Here is an 18,173-nt window from a genome sequence, read left to right as displayed (position 1 = left end):
TTACTTTATTTATTTCTGAAGTGCAGCTTACAAGATTTCTAAGTGCTAACTTCAACCCTGAAGTCACTGCTCTCACGAGTTGTTGATTCTCCGTTTTAGCACTTTTCAATAAATTTCATATATATTTATACTATAATGAATAGCGTACCGTGTCCAAATAGATAAGTACCATGTGCATTTGACAATATATGGTCAGAATTACTTTATGTATTGAACAGTGCTTAATGCAGGGACAATACGTGAAATCGTAAATTCATTTTTTTTTCAGAAACTGAACAAACAGTTATAGCATGCGAATTGCATCATCCACTGAAAATTGTGTATGGATTTACGATTAATCCTTTATTTGATAATTGGTGTAAGTTACATTTCAAGGTACATTATTTTATTTAAATTAAGCGCAATCTAAAGTAGGAGAATATTTTTATAAATCCTGGCTTACATTGGCCACATTGGTAAACGATTTTCCAATGCGATTTTTTGACATCATAAATGGGTACGGCGAATATCTTTACATTACACGCGATAACCGTGCCTTGTTTCCGAGATGACCTTGAGGTCAAGTAAAAAGATTTTTCGGTTGAAAAACGAGGACACGAAGTCCTTTCAGTTTCAGAGCAGTTGTCGAAGGCCTTCCGTGCCGTTTCCTTGAAGATCGTTACGTCGTCAGGGCAGCTCCCCCTCCCTACGATTTTTAATTTTAAACACCAATGTGGACAGAATAAGGAATCCCACCACTTCCTTTTCTTCTAAGTGATAAACGCTAAGTTATTAACAACTTAATTTGGTTTACTTAGATTACGTTTGCCATGTGATGTCCGCATATTACACATATATACTGCCCGTAAATCCCTTTTAGTTCGGCGTCTGAGCGGAAGTAGGTGGTGGCCGTGCGAAATCGTACGTGCGGCTTCACGGCCACCATTATAATTTTGTAAAGTTGACAATTTTGACAATTTTTTTTAAACTGCAAGCCCGTCACATAATCGTAGTTGGTATTGTACAGTTGCCGTACGGGCAGTGTACGGTTGACTTGGCATTAGCGTGATATTGGTGAAAACTGTCGTTGGACTGGTTCCCTTCCGCCTTTTATGGTTTAGGGGGAATAACAACAGTCTATCTACAGTATCTTGTCTTTGTAGGACGTTATAGAAGTTATAGCAGTATACACTGGAAAAACCAAGAGCATTGACCTTTTTAAAAGGATGGTTCTATAAATTCTCATTATATGTAACGTTGTGTCAGCGTGAGCACGCTCAGTGGTGTTGAGTGTAGACCATTTTATTTCTGAAGAACTGTTTAACAAAGGACATTGATCTTATTCATATGAGTAAACGTTACATCCAAACGATGTAATACAAGTTATCACAAGGTTAACGCCACATCATAACGGAAGACAAAACTGACAAAATACAGACGAGATGTTTTGACAAGTCAGTTACTTTAAGTTTACATAACTGACATTACACCGGAATGCCCTAGAACAACGACATCTTTAAGTGGCTGTCATTAATGTATCATTCATTTTTTTTTTTTTTTTTTTTTTTTTTTTTTTTTTTTTTTTTTTTGCTATTGCAGTTTGAACTTAGATGGATTTTTTATCTTCCAACCAAGTGTCAAGTTGTCAAAACAACACTAAGATAGCACAGCCACATTCCCTTATTTTGGTGTGTTGCAGTATTTCTATTCACCATGCATATTTTCAACATGAAACGCGATGATTTATTTAGTGAACCTTTAAATTCGGAATCAACTCTCCTTCAATTATTTTCACATTTTTTTCTCATTTTCTTAATCTTGCCAAAAATATTAGTGATCATTTGAGATTACAAAACGTGGCTCAAACAGCAAAGAGGCAATTAAGAGCAAACCTATACTTGTATGGCAGATGCTATTCTAGCAAACGAAATATATATATTTTTTTACAGATGATTCATCTCAAATATTTATTCGGGATACAGAGCTTATATTGCTCGTGATAATAGTTGGCCTAGGTATCAAGGTCAGGCAATTGGCATTAGTTGTGGCTTTACTAAAAGAAGTATACGTGGAAACGTTATAGTGCTTTCTATACCGTAGTGATTATAAAATTACGCAACAAAATCGATTCCACAGATTCATTCATATTACAAAGTGAAGTAATAACTTTTCTCATTTTGGCAATTTCATTTAAGTCTTTGTACCTGCAGACTACTCTAAACATTAGCATGGTTTCACAATTATAAACATCATAATAAACGAAATCATTACTTTGGAAAGAGTTATTCCATTGTCAGTTTTGACAGCTTTTAAACTAAAAAGAAATTACTCAAGAGTGAATATTATGCATTTTTGCGCATTAAACATGCTAATGAACTTTTCTATATTCAGTTTGAACCACTTGATCACAATGCAGATTAATTTTTATCCAAGTTGAATTTGACTTGACTTGCTACATGTGTCTATTATTGACAAAGTGCATTAATCTTTGCGAGCAGACTTTTGGTGTAAGAGGGTGTGTGTACTATCACAGCATTTAAATGACTTTATGATTGAGTTTTTCTCATTGTTACTTCAATGATTTAAGGAACTGATCTATGTATTATTATTATTATTATTGAGAGTGTGCGAGACGCACAGAACTAACACGATACTTAAGTCCTGACAAATATTATAATTTTTAAAAACCATTATGTACTATTTTATGAATTATGTAACATGATTATTTACGCTTTTATAAAATCTATTACACATGACTTATTGATAATCATAATATTTTGTGTTAATCATGATCATTATAATTAGCATGCCGTATTTTACTAACTTTACAATGTTAGGCCTACGAATAATAAAGATTGTATTTAGTATTTTATTTTCAACAATTATGATTTTGTAAATATGTATCTTATCTTTTTTTATTTGATTTTGCAGAATCTGACGAACTTGTGCATCATATATACATTGATGACAGAACTGTAACCATGTCATTTAAGCTTTTTGAGAATTTATGTAAACATTCTGTATATATAAATGAATTATGCTTCAAACAACAAAGAGAACCGAATTTTCAGATTAAGTTTTCATCTGATTTGATAAATTAATCAATTTTGTTCATATTTTGTGGAAGGTTTGATTACCTAGACGGGAAGTTGGACTTTATGAAGTTAATTGGTTGTGCTCATTATTTGATGATATCTGAAGATTATAGGGAATATATGTTGCGTCAAATACCATTAGATTTTGGTAAATGTATTATTCAAGCTTTATATTATGCATGGATTGTTACTAAATTAGTTGTTGTTACTGTACTTTTGCTCCGACGTTTAAATATTCCTGTTAAGCGTTATCATCAATAATTGATGATGATCGAGAAATGTCGTATACTCGATTTCGACGACTTATTCTTAAAATGACAAGGAATGGAATTTGTTCTGATCTTACTATTACTGTAGTACAATGGTACATTGTCCTATTTGTAAATGCATTGAGCATTAATGCATGCGGCATAGATTTTGTAAGGGATATCTCTTACTACATCGCGAAAGCATGATTATTTTTGTTAATTTACGAATTTGATATTATTTAGTTTTGCTTTAAATGAAAAAAAGGAGCGTATGTTGTAAAGTTTTAGAATTCTTTTGAAGAAGGGGTATATGTTTTGAAGCAAATAGCTTACACTTTCAATAATTACAGATAACAGTTAAAACGGAATCAAATGTGTAAAAGGAAAAGGAGTTGAGTGCAAGTTAAATTTCTTTAAGGGTGCATTCCCAGAGATTTAGATCGATCCAGATATTAAGATTTAGATCGACCTAACTCCCTGGGGGTTCACGCTAAATTGCAGTCAGCCGAGTGCGCACCATAGTTAATTACCCCCTTACAGCTTTTAGTAGGCGGGACAGACGCTTGATCCGGCTAAGCTGACAGTAATCTAGTGAGACTCCCCACAGGGATAGATCGATCTAAAATCTATGGGAATGTGGTCTGAGTCAACAAGTGTAGATATTGTTCTCGTAGTAAGAAAAGATGGAACATTTCAAAGTCACATTAAGTCTGATTTGATTGGTTAATTTTTCAGTAGATTTGCACGTTTCTAACACGTGTAAAACGCATGCAAACTCGAGATGGACAAGGTCCAAGCATGAGTAATTCAAATAATATTTTTAATGTTTTAAATTGAAAACAAGTCTCTCTGAAATTACCTAATAAGGAAATATTGAATGGCGGTTTGCAACATGGAAATTGGAAAACTCTTTAGAAAACAGAGTTTAAAAGAGTTTGAAATTGTGTAAAAAAAAGAGAGTCGGTGAATAAAGGTTTGAAAGCTCCAGATCGATGTCGTCATTACTCACTATAACAATATACATGTATCAAAGCAGTGGTGGGTTTAGAGGAGGGGGGTCAGAGGGTGTTAGATATCAACTGGAAAGATCACGTTCCAAACACAGATGTGTATGGATCACTACCACTGTTATCATCTGTTATCAGGAAAAGGAGGCTACAGTATGCAGGACACTGTGCCCGCACCTTAGACCAGCCAGTCTCTAAACTCATATTTTGGACATCACCTACGGGAAAAGCTCAATAAAGAAGACCATATGTAACTTACTCAGGTACCATCATGGATGGCACTGGTTTGCAGACAACTGAGAGCCTTTCAATAATGAGAGAGAAACAACTCTGATCTAAAGATGTTCTGCTGCTGCTTCCATTCTGCCCAAGGGCGAAGGATAATGATGAAGTTATTTACTTATAAATGTATTGCTAGTCCCTAGGCTACTATGTGATCCTGAACAATTCAGAAAAAGTATAATCTGGGGAAGGGTGGGGCACAGTTTGCAGGGTGCCCTTCTAAAGAGGAACAAACTTTCTGCAGTGACCTACCCTTTTTTATTTAAAATTAAGGAACATGCTTTGTTTTGAATTTCAATTGTATCATATGTTTGAATTTTTTTTTTTTACAAAATTAAACAGTTCAGGTAGATATAATTGGTTCTCTTATCAAGTAGAATAAACAAGTCATGCATGTCCAAAACAGATTTATTTCCAGTGCAAGGGTCCCTCTATCTACCCACTACCAGTCCTTTTTATTCTTATTATACATGTATACTCTAAATTAATATCTCTCCAATACGATAATTACAACATCCATATGGCATAGACTCACATGACATGACTAAAAGCAACATCACAGAGGAGTGCCACATTACAAATATCCAATATGTTGTTGCATCATACATATACATGTAGTAATACAGGTCATTGTACATTTCAAAGCTGTTTGATGAATAGCCTACCTATGTCTAAGAGTATGTTGAATAGCGTTGGTATTTTTCACTCTGTAAACACTACACATCTTACATTTATCAGTAATGAAAATAGACCACTGGTTGTGAAGGATTAAATTATATAAAAGTATATGCAATGAATATGTTATTAACTTACATGTATGTCATTTTTCTACTTTTGAAACCAATTAGTAAACGAGCCTTTGTAAAAAGGTCTAGAACTAATAAATTATTTTTATATATTACTTATATATATGATAAGGCTAAAGCCACGCAATTTGCCATATAGTAGTATATATATATAACTAACTAACTCACTCACTGAGCAAAGGCGCAGCATCACCGGGGGCACCACATTACAATATCAAATATGATCTAATCTCACATGATAAGGCTAGAACTACATGACTTCATTGCATCCCTTACAAAACATCAGATTATCAATAATTTCCAAAAATCCTGTTCTTTTGCTACAATATACGAGATAAAGGTGCATAATGCCACTCAATTTCTACCTGAGGTGATGATGTAGTTTTGTTAAAATTCTAGATAGACAGGACAGATGTGCACCCAAAGGAAAGCCAGAAATGAACTAGTGGCCCTGATAAAGGGTAGCACATGCAGTCAACTATCTTTTCCCCAGTTGCCCCATTTTCTTCTCTAGTGTGCTCATCTCTAGTAGAACCATTATGTTCTCTAGCACACTCATCCTCAATTGCTCCACCATCTTCTCTGGAGCACTCATCCCCAGGTGTCCACCTCTCTGGCACACTAATGTCACTAATGCCCAGTTTCTTTATTGTCTTCTATGTCAAACTCATCCCCAATTGCTCCATGGTCTTCTCTGGTGCGCTTATCCCCTATTATTCCATTCTATTTCTGCCATACCTGACCCCAGTTGCTTGATTGTCTTCTCTAATGCTCTCATGCCCATCTACAACATGGTCTTCTATTTAGTATTTACACATTATCACGTCAGTGTTCCAAGGTGGCTAGGTTTATCTTGTGATTTTAATGAATTATTTGCATATCCTTTGCTTAATTACTATTGAAAGATTGTCAAATATATACACATATTGTTAAATATATTTATATACATCCATAACAACCTTTAAGGTCTAAATCCCTCTGTTAAACATAAACAACAGTACAGAATCTCAGTTAATGAAAGTGTAATTAAATGTTTACATCTAATTGTGAAAGCTTAGAAAAGCGTGCATAAAAGTGATTATATACAAGCATCACAGTTTTCTTGTGCCAGCAAATATTTCTTTAACTCTGTCTGTTTACATGTCTCTTGCTTGGAATGCACGTTCAACTTCATGTACTCCAAAGAAGGTCTGCATAACTTTGACAACCACAAGCTTGGCTGAGCTTGCAAAGGTCTGGTAATGTTCGCGAACAAAATCCACCATTGGTTCCAACTCAAAATCCACAGCATGGACTGTTTCATGCTCAAACTTATCCTTGGGTCCTGCCGTAAATCTTGACTTGAGTTGATTGTAGCTAAGTCTGTGGTCCTCTGAGATACGTTCGTCTGTCAAGTCGACAAAGCCGCAGATGCCCCATTCATGAGTGTCGTATTTAAGATAAATGGTACTGAGACAAATTGCTTCCAAGTCTCCACCCCTCAGCTCAACTCTTAGTTCTTCTTCCAGACCTCTTGCTGCTGTACTGATTAAAGACAGATACAGAGGGTCGGCATGTGGGTCAATGTAATCCTTCACTGAACAACTTTCAACAGCTCCACAAGTAAAAGCTCCAGGGCTCGCCATGCCTTAAATAACATAAAAAAGACAGAAGTAATAAATTTATTATATGATCAAGAGATTATTATAAACTTGAAAAAGGTAAGAATATTGTCTGTTTAATATCTATACCTCAATTTCAAATTATTGTACTAGGCAATGAACATTTCAAGCTCATTCTCTACCTGGTCTTCTTGACCTTTGTGGAAAAATAAATTTCTGAGGTTTTCCTGGGCCCTCATTGGTCAGCACAGCTACATGAAGTCCAAATGAAGTACTGTAGTAGGGTTCCACAATCCCCTTACAGGAAACAAGCTCACTGCGCTGATGCTCTGTCAAGGCACTCCACATTTCACGCATTGCTCGGTGGTGAACATAAGTAGTCTCAGCAAACCTAGAAGATATTTTGCGCAATTATTATTATTATATCTTAATATATCTCTGGACTGATGATTTCTTATCAGTTATTTATTACATGTGCTTCCTACTTTAAAAAAAAAAACTAATTTAGAGAATTGTGAAACCAGATCTTTTTTTTCCTGTTTGCTTTTCAGTTTACCATATAATAGGGGCAAAAGTTATGTGCAATGTTATTTTAATATAAAGCTCCCAACAAATTATACATTTTTTACAAACAAATATAGCACACTTACTCCATTTCAACTTTTTGATCTTCTTCCTCACCTGCCCTGTCTGTTACAAGCTTCTTAAGGGCAATGATAGTATTGTCATCAATAATTTTATCCTTTGCTTGTTTTTTAAACTTCTTATAGCTGGCTTTATAAGTTTCCCTTTGCTCTTCAACCCAATCAGGTGGCAAATCACAATTTGGCTGCTTATTTGGTTTCAAAATTATCTTGCACTGTAGAAACTCCATCTTGTAACCCTGAGGTCTTTCTGACCGCCTATGGTAGTAACCCTCTGAAGTCTAAAAGAAGACACTGTGTCAAAGTTTAGGAGCAGTGTAGACACACAGTTGATTGGCTATCAAATAAACTTGATTGAGTAACATGCAAAATTAAAGGAATGTTGACATGAAAAGTCAACATGGTGCAGTAAATTTAAGAACATATAGGGTCTTAATGTGTGTAAAGCAGATTACAATTGCAACATAAAGAATATTTTTTAAAGCTGATAAGAAAAAGGCAAACCTCATCAACCAAAGAGTCTGCCACAAATATCTTGGTATCTTTGAGAAATCCACAAACAAAAAACTCTGCCTTGAGGGCCTCTGACTGGTAGGGATTTTTGTCACCTAAAAATGATCATTTTGTTAGTTTGTTACCAATAATATACGTAAGAGACACATATATGATCATTCCAGTTTATTACAAATTTTATGCTCAAATATAGTCCAAGGAATAAACATGTATACTGCTCTAGCAGAAATTTACTTTTCTATTGTACATGTAGGTAGTTCAAACACTCGTTTCCAAGGCAACATCATGCTTAACTAAAACAAATTAAAGAAAAGGGACAGAATTATGATATTTGACTTTTTAGCTTGAATAATTATAATCATAAAATCAAACCTAAAAAAATATTTAGTACCTGTGACAAAAGTATATACTGTACTTACTACTGAAATAGTCTTTCATCAATTTCTCTGCCCCAGGGCGTTCCTCAGGTTTTTCTCTTCTACAAACATCATAAACATCTTTCAATGGGCCACCAAGTTTCTGCATGGGCATATTTTCTTTATATGGATCATATTTTCCATTTTCTGGCAATGATGGCTCATCCATACTCAGTGTTTTCCATTTATTCCATGGCTTTTCACCAGTGTGCATGAAGCCAATAACCAATCCAAAAGAGAATATATCTCCATGCTTGAGGTCCTCTTGAGAAGAAAGGTTGGAACTGCCACTGTAGCCTATAATAAATGTGTAACACATGAAAGAATCCCAGACAATTATTGAAAATTAAATATAAAATCTATTCTGAATTTACTTTTTCTAGATTTTTTATTGCAGTGTTAAATACATATTTATGCTTGATACTTTTTATTTCATGCAAAATAAAAAATGTGGTATTGCTTCTGATTTCAGTGCAGTGTCTATGGAACCATTCTCAGACCCCGTCGTACTAATTGTGGATCGATCCATCTTCAAGGTGTTTCTTGCTAAATTGCTCTCAGCTTAAGTGGCTTAGTTGTCTGGCTTGCCTACTGAACTATCATTTAGCAGCTTCAGGAGGCATGCCAGACATCTAAGCCTCTTATATGAAACCCCTTGGAGATGAATCGATCCTGTTAGATCAATCAAGGTATGGGAACCCAGTCTATCTGTATCTAAATCATGCAAGCATGGATCCATACTGTCTTCAACCTACTTCTGGAACATGGTCGGAATTTTTAAAGAGGACATGTATGTAGACAGTCTTCCATTCTGATTTTGAGTTATCAAATTACTGCAATTATGTTATTCACATTATTCTCTTTATAACGGAGTCAGTCCACAGTTGACCGTACACTACCAGTATATAGCTGCATCTTTATATTTTGTTATCGTTTAGCTAGATCTTACATTGATAAGGTGATATTGCATGGTAGGTATTAGTTATACATCGTCATTACCTCTGTTTGAAAACACTTGAAAATAAATAAGTAAAATAAAAAAGTTAGACTGTAAGCAGAGCCAGAAATCGTGAAGTATTCCTTATGTATCTCTTAGGTTTCGTTCACATGGAAAGTCTATTTTCTAAAAATCTATTTTCTATTCGCAGTATATCTTGTGATCACGGTCTGTGCCCTGAATATCCCGCAGCGTAATTACTGGCAGCGCGAGCCAGTTACTTCCAAAGCTGTAATTAATTCTCGGCTGTGCTCGGAGGAGATTCTGATACCTTGACGCATGCGCAGTAGGAAGTTAGAAAGTTAATGGTGGTCGCGGTTGCTTTGAAAAATTTGTTTGTCGATTTTGTGCAACAACAAGACAAAGAAGATGAAGAAGCCATACACACGACAGATACGAGTGCAACCGTCATGATCCGATGGCAAGCGATGCGGCAACTAAGGATGAGATTTTATAGAATGCGAGCACAGCCGAGAATTAATTACAGCTTTGTATAAGTAACTGGCTCGCGCTGCCAGTAATTACGCCGCGGGATATTCAGGGCACAGACCGTGATCATAAGATACTGCGAATAGAAAATAGATTTTTAGAAAATAGACTTTCCATGTGAACGAAGCCTTAACGTTGTGGCCTCTTCTCTTAAGGCTAGCAGAATAATAATATTACTTACATCGATGGGGCCCCAGCATCATTACTTCAAATTGTAAATGGTGATTAGAAAATGATCTCACTTTCAGTCTTGGGAAAGCTTATTTTTGTTAGAAGAAAATTGTTGAATTTACATTTCTACTTATATAACTGTGTAGGGATTTGGAAGAAAAAGTGCCTAGATCCCCCTTGCAAATACTTGGAGATTGACAACTTACATAACTGCCCAGCTATTACATAAGAGAGTCACCCCCCTCCACATTTACCACTACCAATTAATTAAATTAATTTTGACAGGCTGAAACAGTTAGAAGTGAACTTACAAAAGGGACCTGATACATGAAAACTAATACATAAAAACATGATGTGAAAAGGGTCTTAGACAGAAAGTGATCATAACACATAACACACCTTCACTTCTTTCTGAACTCATTTCTTTCCATAATTCTGGTGCAGCCCATCTAACATGAAAAAACATCTCATCCTGGAAATGGAATGCATTAACATGAGCTAAATGAAGTTTGACTTAACCTGATGACATTTTCCTATGTTAATAATGTAACTTAATACAAAAAAATTCTTGCTAAAATTTCTTCCTTAATGAGTTAAGGTTTTTCAATTTTATCTGTCAAACATCTATCTTTTCATAGCTGTCCATTTATAAGTTTCACATTGTCTAAGTGAAACCAAAATATTTTTTGATAAATTTTCTTCAAAATTACAACTCATGAAAATTTCTAACTTTTCTAGGAATCCTGTAAAAACCTTTTAAGTTTTGTTTATAAACCAACCTGTTCTGAATTCTCAGACGTACCACTTGCAGATTGGGCCTCACTGGCTGTATTATTATTCTGAGTGGGGTAACTGTGGCACGCAAGTCCAAAATCACACAACTTGATCTGCATTTCAAGGGAACTTTTGTCAATCTGAAAGAGAATTCACTTTGCATTCATTTTTACAAGAACGTGTGGTTTACGTGTGTGTGTTTTTGTTTGTGTTCATATGTCACAGTACATAAGGTGTGGATCAACCAATCTTGAATTGGCTGTTTGGAGTTGTTTGGGACATATGAATTTCGACTAGTAAGCCATTTTTATGGAAGCGTATAAGTGCCACAACACACAACAAAATCACTCAACACACAACACAATTTCAACACGACACATTTAACTTCTCGACACAACACCAAAGAAAATCGCAACACAACACATTAACTTCTCGACACAACGGAAATAGATGGCGATTTCGGCGCGGACGTCTTGGAAAAGCCGCGAAAACCCATAGAACGATTCTGTAATTGTTTCCTTATTTTCTCAAGGCATTTATAATAATGTGTCACTTTGGGGTCCAGGATAAGCGCACTTTTGAAAACATTATACTACAGAGAAGTTTTAATATCAGTTAATTTGTTGTGAATGTTGCATATTCTTTGATATGTGTGTGTGTGTGTGTGTGTGTGTGTGTGTGTGTGTGTGTTTGTGTATTGAGGGGGGAGAAGGGTATTGTTGATGTTGAGAGTATTGAAGCCGGGGGATATATCGTAGCTGGGGACAATCGGTGCGGATTTGACTGAAAATATAAGTGGATAATTATGAAATTTTAGAAAATTTTCTTCACTTATAAACAGTAACAGATTCATTCAAATTATCAGCTGTCCTGAAAAATAGTATACCGGGAATCTAAAACAAAAAAATAAATAAACCGAAAATTACAGAAAATAAAAATAATTAATTAAAATTAAAAATAATAAAAATAATTCAAAAACTACAGCTAGTGTTCTAATTGTACTCAGACCGACCAATATCATATGTGACAATTTATACATTCAATGCACATCTGTGCTTCATTAACTAGCATTTCATAGTAAATAGTAACACTGAACTTGTAATTTGACACAGACCGCTGAAGTTAGTGTCTAGTGTCTAGTTTCCAGTTTCATTTTTCAAAAACGAAATTGGCAACCAGAAACTAGTGTTGTTTTTCAAAAACGATGCTGAGAAACCAGAATCATTTTTGCGGAGAGAAACAGGGGTGAGCAAAGGGTGAGGCAACCAGCGGTGTGCGTGTACCGCGATTAGGTAACTCTCACTGTGAAAGCCGGACAGGGTGTTACGGTCTCTCCTCGCCGTGCACTGAGACCGAGACGGTCACCGATCATTGCCTACGGCGCACAAGCAGCTTTCACCGCCAATGCCGGGCAGGGTATTCAGGGAGTTTTGTTTTTTTTCTCGCCGTGCACTGAAGACTAGATGATCGCCTCTACGAGGCACAGGCCGCCTTTACAGCGAAAACCGTGAAGGGTGTTTTGGTGGGGTTGGGGTTGGCGGAATAGAATGAGGAAGGTGAAGGGCCCTCAGGTTCTTCCTTTGTAGTTTGAGGTATCATTTTTTATTTTATTGAAAAAAGAAAGATTCTGGCTTTTCAGGATCGTTTTTTTAAAAAAGGACAGTAGTTTCTCGTTGCCAGAATCGTTTTTTAAAAAAATACACCTATTTCATTGACCGCTCCCGTCTCGGTATCAACGCACGGCGAGAAGAGAACGTATAACACCCTTTCCAACTTCCGCAGTGAAGGTTACCTGGTCACGGTAGACTTTAATCGCACGTTGCCTCTCCCCTGTCCACTCCTGTTTCTCCCCGTATAAAATATTCTGGCTTCTTACAATCGTTTTTGAATAACGAAACTAGTTTCTGGTTGCCAGGATCGTTTTTCGAAAAACGACACTGGTTTCTCGGCATCAGAATCCTTTTCAAAAATGCAATTAAATAAAAATATTTTATTTCAAACTACAAAGGCAGTCCCCGTGGGGGCCTTCACCCTCTTCAACCTCACCCTTATTCCCCCACCCCCACCCCCACTTAAACTGCATTCCCGGCTTCCGCTGTGCAGGCTGACTGTGACTGGTACAGACGGTCAACTCGGCCTCCCAGCGCGGCGAGGAAAGACCATAACACTGTAAACACCCTAGCATACTTCTTCGATGAGGGTTGCCCGTACCCCGTAGGCAATAATCGGCGACCGTCTCGGTCTCAGCACACGGTGAGGAGAGGCTTTCACGGTGAGGGTTACCTGGTCGCGCGGTAGAAAATAATCACAGGTTGCCTCTCACTCCCTCCGCTCCTGTTTCTCTTTACAAGAACGATTTTGGCTTCTCAGAATCTTTTTTGAAAAACGACACTAGTCTCTGGCTGCCAGAATCGTTTTTTTCGAAAAACGACTCTGGTTTCTGGCCATTAGAATCGTTTTTGAAGTACGAAACTTCAGCGCTCTATTTGACACTGCTTGCACTATTTGACATTTCCAAATTAAACTGAATAAAACAAAATTTGTTCCTGTGCCCACATGAATTGAAATTCCAATATTGTAACAGCCAGATGGACAACATGTTATTTTTAACAGTATTTAATGTTTTTATGCTATTATTTATAAATTAATTATATAGAACACCCCTTGAGATTGCATGCTTACAAACATAAGGAGCAAAATTGCAAGTGTTAGATTACATTTATTGTACTAATTTATTTAGATAAGATACATTGCATTGATTATCAAATGTTTATGTTGCATTTACAATATTAGAATTTCAATTTATGCGAGCACAGGAACAAGTAACGATATATCCCTCGGCTTCAGTACACTCAACATCAATCCCCCCCCCCCCCCCTCAATACACACACACAGCATAGAATATGCAACATTCACAACAAATTATCTGATATTAAAACATATCTGTAATACAATGTTTTCAAAAGTGCGCTTTTCCTGGACCCAAAAGTGACACATTATTATAAATGCCCTGAGAAAATAAGGAAACAATCACAGAATCGTTCTGTGGGTTTTTGAGGCTTTTCCAAGACGTCCGCGCCGAAAGCGCCATCTATTTCCGTTGTGTCGAGAAGTTAATGTGTTGTGTTGCGATTTTCTTTGGTGTTGTGTCGAGAAGTTAAATGTGTCATGTTGAAATTGTGTTGTGTGTTGAGTGATTTTGTTGTGTGTTGTGGCACTTATACGCTTCCATACATTTTGAACAATCTTGATTTTGGTGAATTTCAGGCAGTTTAAAAATCAGCCATGGGCTATTTTTGGGTTTATACAAACTGTTGGCAATGTTGCCCCTGCGTTCCATTTCCTTTTGAGCACTATTTGTCTTCCCAAGGTGCAAGATAATGATCAGTACAATGGCTTGGGATGCAAAACAGCATTGTCATTATCATCATTAAAATAACGAGAGAATTAATTAAGAACTGCACTGTCGCACTTACATATTTTACCTGAATGCGTGGTGAGGGATAATGATTGTTTTGCTTGATCGCACAATAGCTTCGACAACAGTAGAGATTTTAATATCAGACCAAAAGAGGCAATTTAGAATTAAAATAAAAGAGAAATCTTCCCGATATGTCAAACTTACCTTTATACCCTATAATCTGACAAGCACATGGAAATTCATGGGGCATTACAGGGGCGGATTTAGGGCGTCTTCTGGGTCTTCTGGAAGACGGTCAGATTTTCAAGTTTACATTGACGGGTATCTAATTTTTTCTGTCGGAAGACGGTCAAAAATGGAGGATAGATCAACAAAGATAATTTGGAAGACTGTCAGAAAATAACTCTGGATCCGCCCCTGCATTATAGTAATGTCTATAATTTCTTTTCTCTTACTAACAATGGGTTCTTTAATATGCATTGAATGTAGTAAGACTTAACAGAAAACGTTTGTTACATTGTTTCAATGTCCACCTTCTAAAAATTATCCAGTTAGGATCTTTAAAAATGAAAGGCAAATGAAAGGAAAACACCTGATCCAAATGAAACAGCAATGCTGGCAAATATACAGACACCAAACAGCAATCAACATCACCACAATATTTACAGGCCTGTTGCCAGCAATTTCAAAAGGAGGGTTCTTTTTCTGAAAAAGTGGACCTTTTTCCATAAAAACTTCATGTACCTAGATCAAATTTTACCCAGAGTGGACCTTTACCAAGCAAAAGGGGCGGTTCTTTCAAACCCCCCGAATCCCCCCTGGCTACAGGCCTGATTTATATAAAAACAAAAACATTAGTTAAGATTAGAGGATCAGCCTCCTGGTATTGTACCACCAGCAGGAGTAAGCACCTTCAAGGGAAGGATGTATGTGTGTTAGCTGTGGAGAAGTAAGGTTGGGTAAATGTGGGGAGAATGTTTAATGGGAAGATGTAGGATAAAGGTCAAATTCAAGCATAGATGAAGATGTTCCATGATTGATTGTTTACGGAATATGAAGCTTTTTGAAATAGTTGTGAATGTATATAGGCTATAATTGTGTTGATTGTGTTAACTGTAGACACTCAGCAAATTTCAAGTAAAACAAAAACACATGGCACTTACGGGCAAAATAATAATAATAATTTAAAAAAAACATTTAAATGTCTGCACAATAAAGTAACGTACCAATATATTGTCTGGCTTCAAATCTCTGTGGACAATACCATTTGAATGCAAGTAGTATAGGGCACTGGCAATCTGCTTGGCAAGCTGCCAGGTCAAGGATGTTGACAGTCCCTATATTCAAAATCACAGAAATTTACAGTTTGTAAAAACGTAAAAGGCATGCTTTTAAAATGTTCAAAAACTGTCAAGAGAAGATTACAGTGTATATGCACCTAAAAAAATATGTATATTTAACATCAAATTTATTTTTAAAAGTTTGTATATATTTCTCTCTTTAGCATAGTTTTGCTTTAAAATTTTTATGTAATGATAAGCTTTTTTCACCTTCCTTTCTGGCGTCTCTTGTCTGAGAACATACTTGAGCAGTGTCTCTTCTATGTATTCCATCACAATGTATTGTGCACCTGCAGGAAATTTGGTTTTCTGAGCAGTGTGGAATTCTCTTGACATGAAATCAATGTTCATGTCATGGGGCAACTTGCCAATGCCACGAAATGCCACTATATTATCATGATTTAAATGCCTGTGAATTGAGAAAAAGATATATATAAACTAAAAGCTGCATATAAGTGTATAATAGTCTAATGTGTTAAATAACTCAATCCATTAAAAGTGCAAAATACTCCAGTTTGACACCATTAATGATGCATCCCTCTCCCATATTGATATGTCAATGAATTTCACCCTTTCAATTTGTCATGCATCAAAAAAGCTGCATTAAGCACATTTTCACGATTAAGTTTTAAATTTAATTAAGTTAATAGAAGATGAATGATACTAAGGGACTGTGGGTGTGACCTCAAATTTTGATGACTTTCACAAAATGATGTAAAAGTTTTGTTATCATGGAATATTTCACTCACATTGATGAAGGCCTTCATTGATGTCACATGACCCATACACATGATGCTGATATGTTTTTGTCTTGCAGTTAGTTAAAATTCAGATGAAAAAAAATCTAATCTTCCTACTGCAACCTATATATTGTATCACAGTTAAATAAACAGTGGGTATATTTCTTTGAAAATTTTGATGTCAAACTATTTTCTCAACCTGACTAGAGCCTCCTCTCCTGTAAGTGTGCTCTTTGTAAGAACTTTAAAAGCCACGGTGCCTCCAGCATAGCTGACTTTGTATACGACACCAAATGCCCCTTGGCCAAGCTTGGTCCATTTCCCTGACTCAATTGCTTGTAGGTCTACTTGGATGTTTAAAAGTTCTAAGAAAGAAATAATATACATATATAAAAACATTTTAGGGGTAAAAATACCTGTGACATCATATGAGAGTATGCTACTAGTAGATATATACATTAGCTTGTTTGGAACGAGACTTAAACTACACTTTCAAATTTTTTCTACCAATATCAGATAAATAAATTATTTGTTTACTTATTTACTAACTGTCATAGTGTTTCTTTATTTATTACAAATTAAAAATTTAGTATGTTTTGATTTGTATACTTTGGTAGATACTGTGCAAGAAAATTTAATAAAGTAATATTTCTGCTGCTAGAATTGAGAACTTGATTAGGGGAGACCGGGGCTAGTTGGACCCCAGGATAAGTTGGCCCCCTGTCAATCTATGAAAAAGTAACTGCGAGGTAAAAAAATTGGCCACATACTCTTGTAAAATGACCATAGCCAACAACACGACATATGGAAACCTAAAAAAATCTGCCTCATTTGAACTATGTATTCATCAAAGACTCTCAAAAATCAATTTAATAAATTTAAAATGTATAAAAATGTATTTCAAGGCCTTTTCATGGGATACTTACTTCATTTTCGTATATATGGGGCCCAACTTGCCCCAAGTTAATTGGCCCCTGACTTCAACTGCATTTTTAGTCAAATTGTTATCCCTCTGGCATTATATTTGAAAAATAATGATGCTGCATATGTAGCTTAGTTCATGGGGCTTACTTTGAAAACGTTCATGGGGCTTACTCTAACTCATTAATGTCTAACTGGGCCCACTAGCCCCACTCTCCCCTATTTAATTTGTCTGGTCTGTGATTACATCACAATTCAATTCAACACAAATATAAATATTTTTGACAAAAAGGCACTCTAAATGAACAATTAAAACGTCTCCGTCCAATGTGCAGCATATAATTTAGAAATCTCTGAAAATCAAAAAATCCTTTTAAGTGTGTGTGTGTGTGTGTGTGTGTGTGTGTGTGTGCGTGCGTGAGTGTGGAGGAGGGGGGCAGTACTGCAGAGCGAAGTACCAAGTTCTTACCAAAAGTCGCCCACTCTCCAATCAAACGCCCCATGTCTTTCATTTTTTTCAGTGCAGATTCTAACTTTTCAATGCACTGACTGCTATGTCGATGGCCATCGACTGTTTCTTTTAAAGTTTCGAGGGCAAACTTAATTTCTCCCTCAGCATCTTTCAACAAAACTTGTATTTGCTGCTTGTTCTCCATTTCCTGGAAGCTTCTAACATCAACTTTTTCCTATTCTGCGCTATATGGAAAAACCCGGGCTATAAATAGAATA

General features: G+C 36.0%; 1 protein-coding gene across 1 annotated transcript; it reads right to left on the bottom strand.

Annotated features, from left to right (window-relative positions):
• Positions 1-5,005: 5,005 nt before the first annotated feature.
• Positions 5,006-18,149, bottom strand: LOC106170188 (uncharacterized). The gene is made up of 11 exons (XM_086999374.1): positions 17,914-18,149; positions 16,723-16,888; positions 15,994-16,192; positions 15,670-15,780; positions 11,028-11,162; positions 10,648-10,720; positions 8,595-8,888; positions 8,167-8,270; positions 7,669-7,943; positions 7,201-7,409; positions 5,006-7,044 (listed from the first exon to the last, which is right to left on the bottom strand). The coding sequence occupies exons 1-11, from the start codon at positions 18,098-18,100 to the stop codon at positions 6,554-6,556; spliced, it is 2,244 nt and encodes a 747-aa protein (XP_086855500.1). The 5' UTR covers positions 18,101-18,149; the 3' UTR covers positions 5,006-6,553.
• Positions 18,150-18,173: the final 24 nt, after the last annotated feature.

This window comes from Lingula anatina, chromosome 1, assembly GCF_051362555.1.
Source record: "Lingula anatina isolate TDL-2025a chromosome 1, LinAna3.0, whole genome shotgun sequence".
Lineage (NCBI taxonomy): Eukaryota > Metazoa > Brachiopoda > Lingulata > Lingulida > Lingulidae > Lingula > Lingula anatina.
Note: the sequence above shows the minus strand (reverse complement) of the source record. Positions and strands in the feature narration are given on the sequence as shown.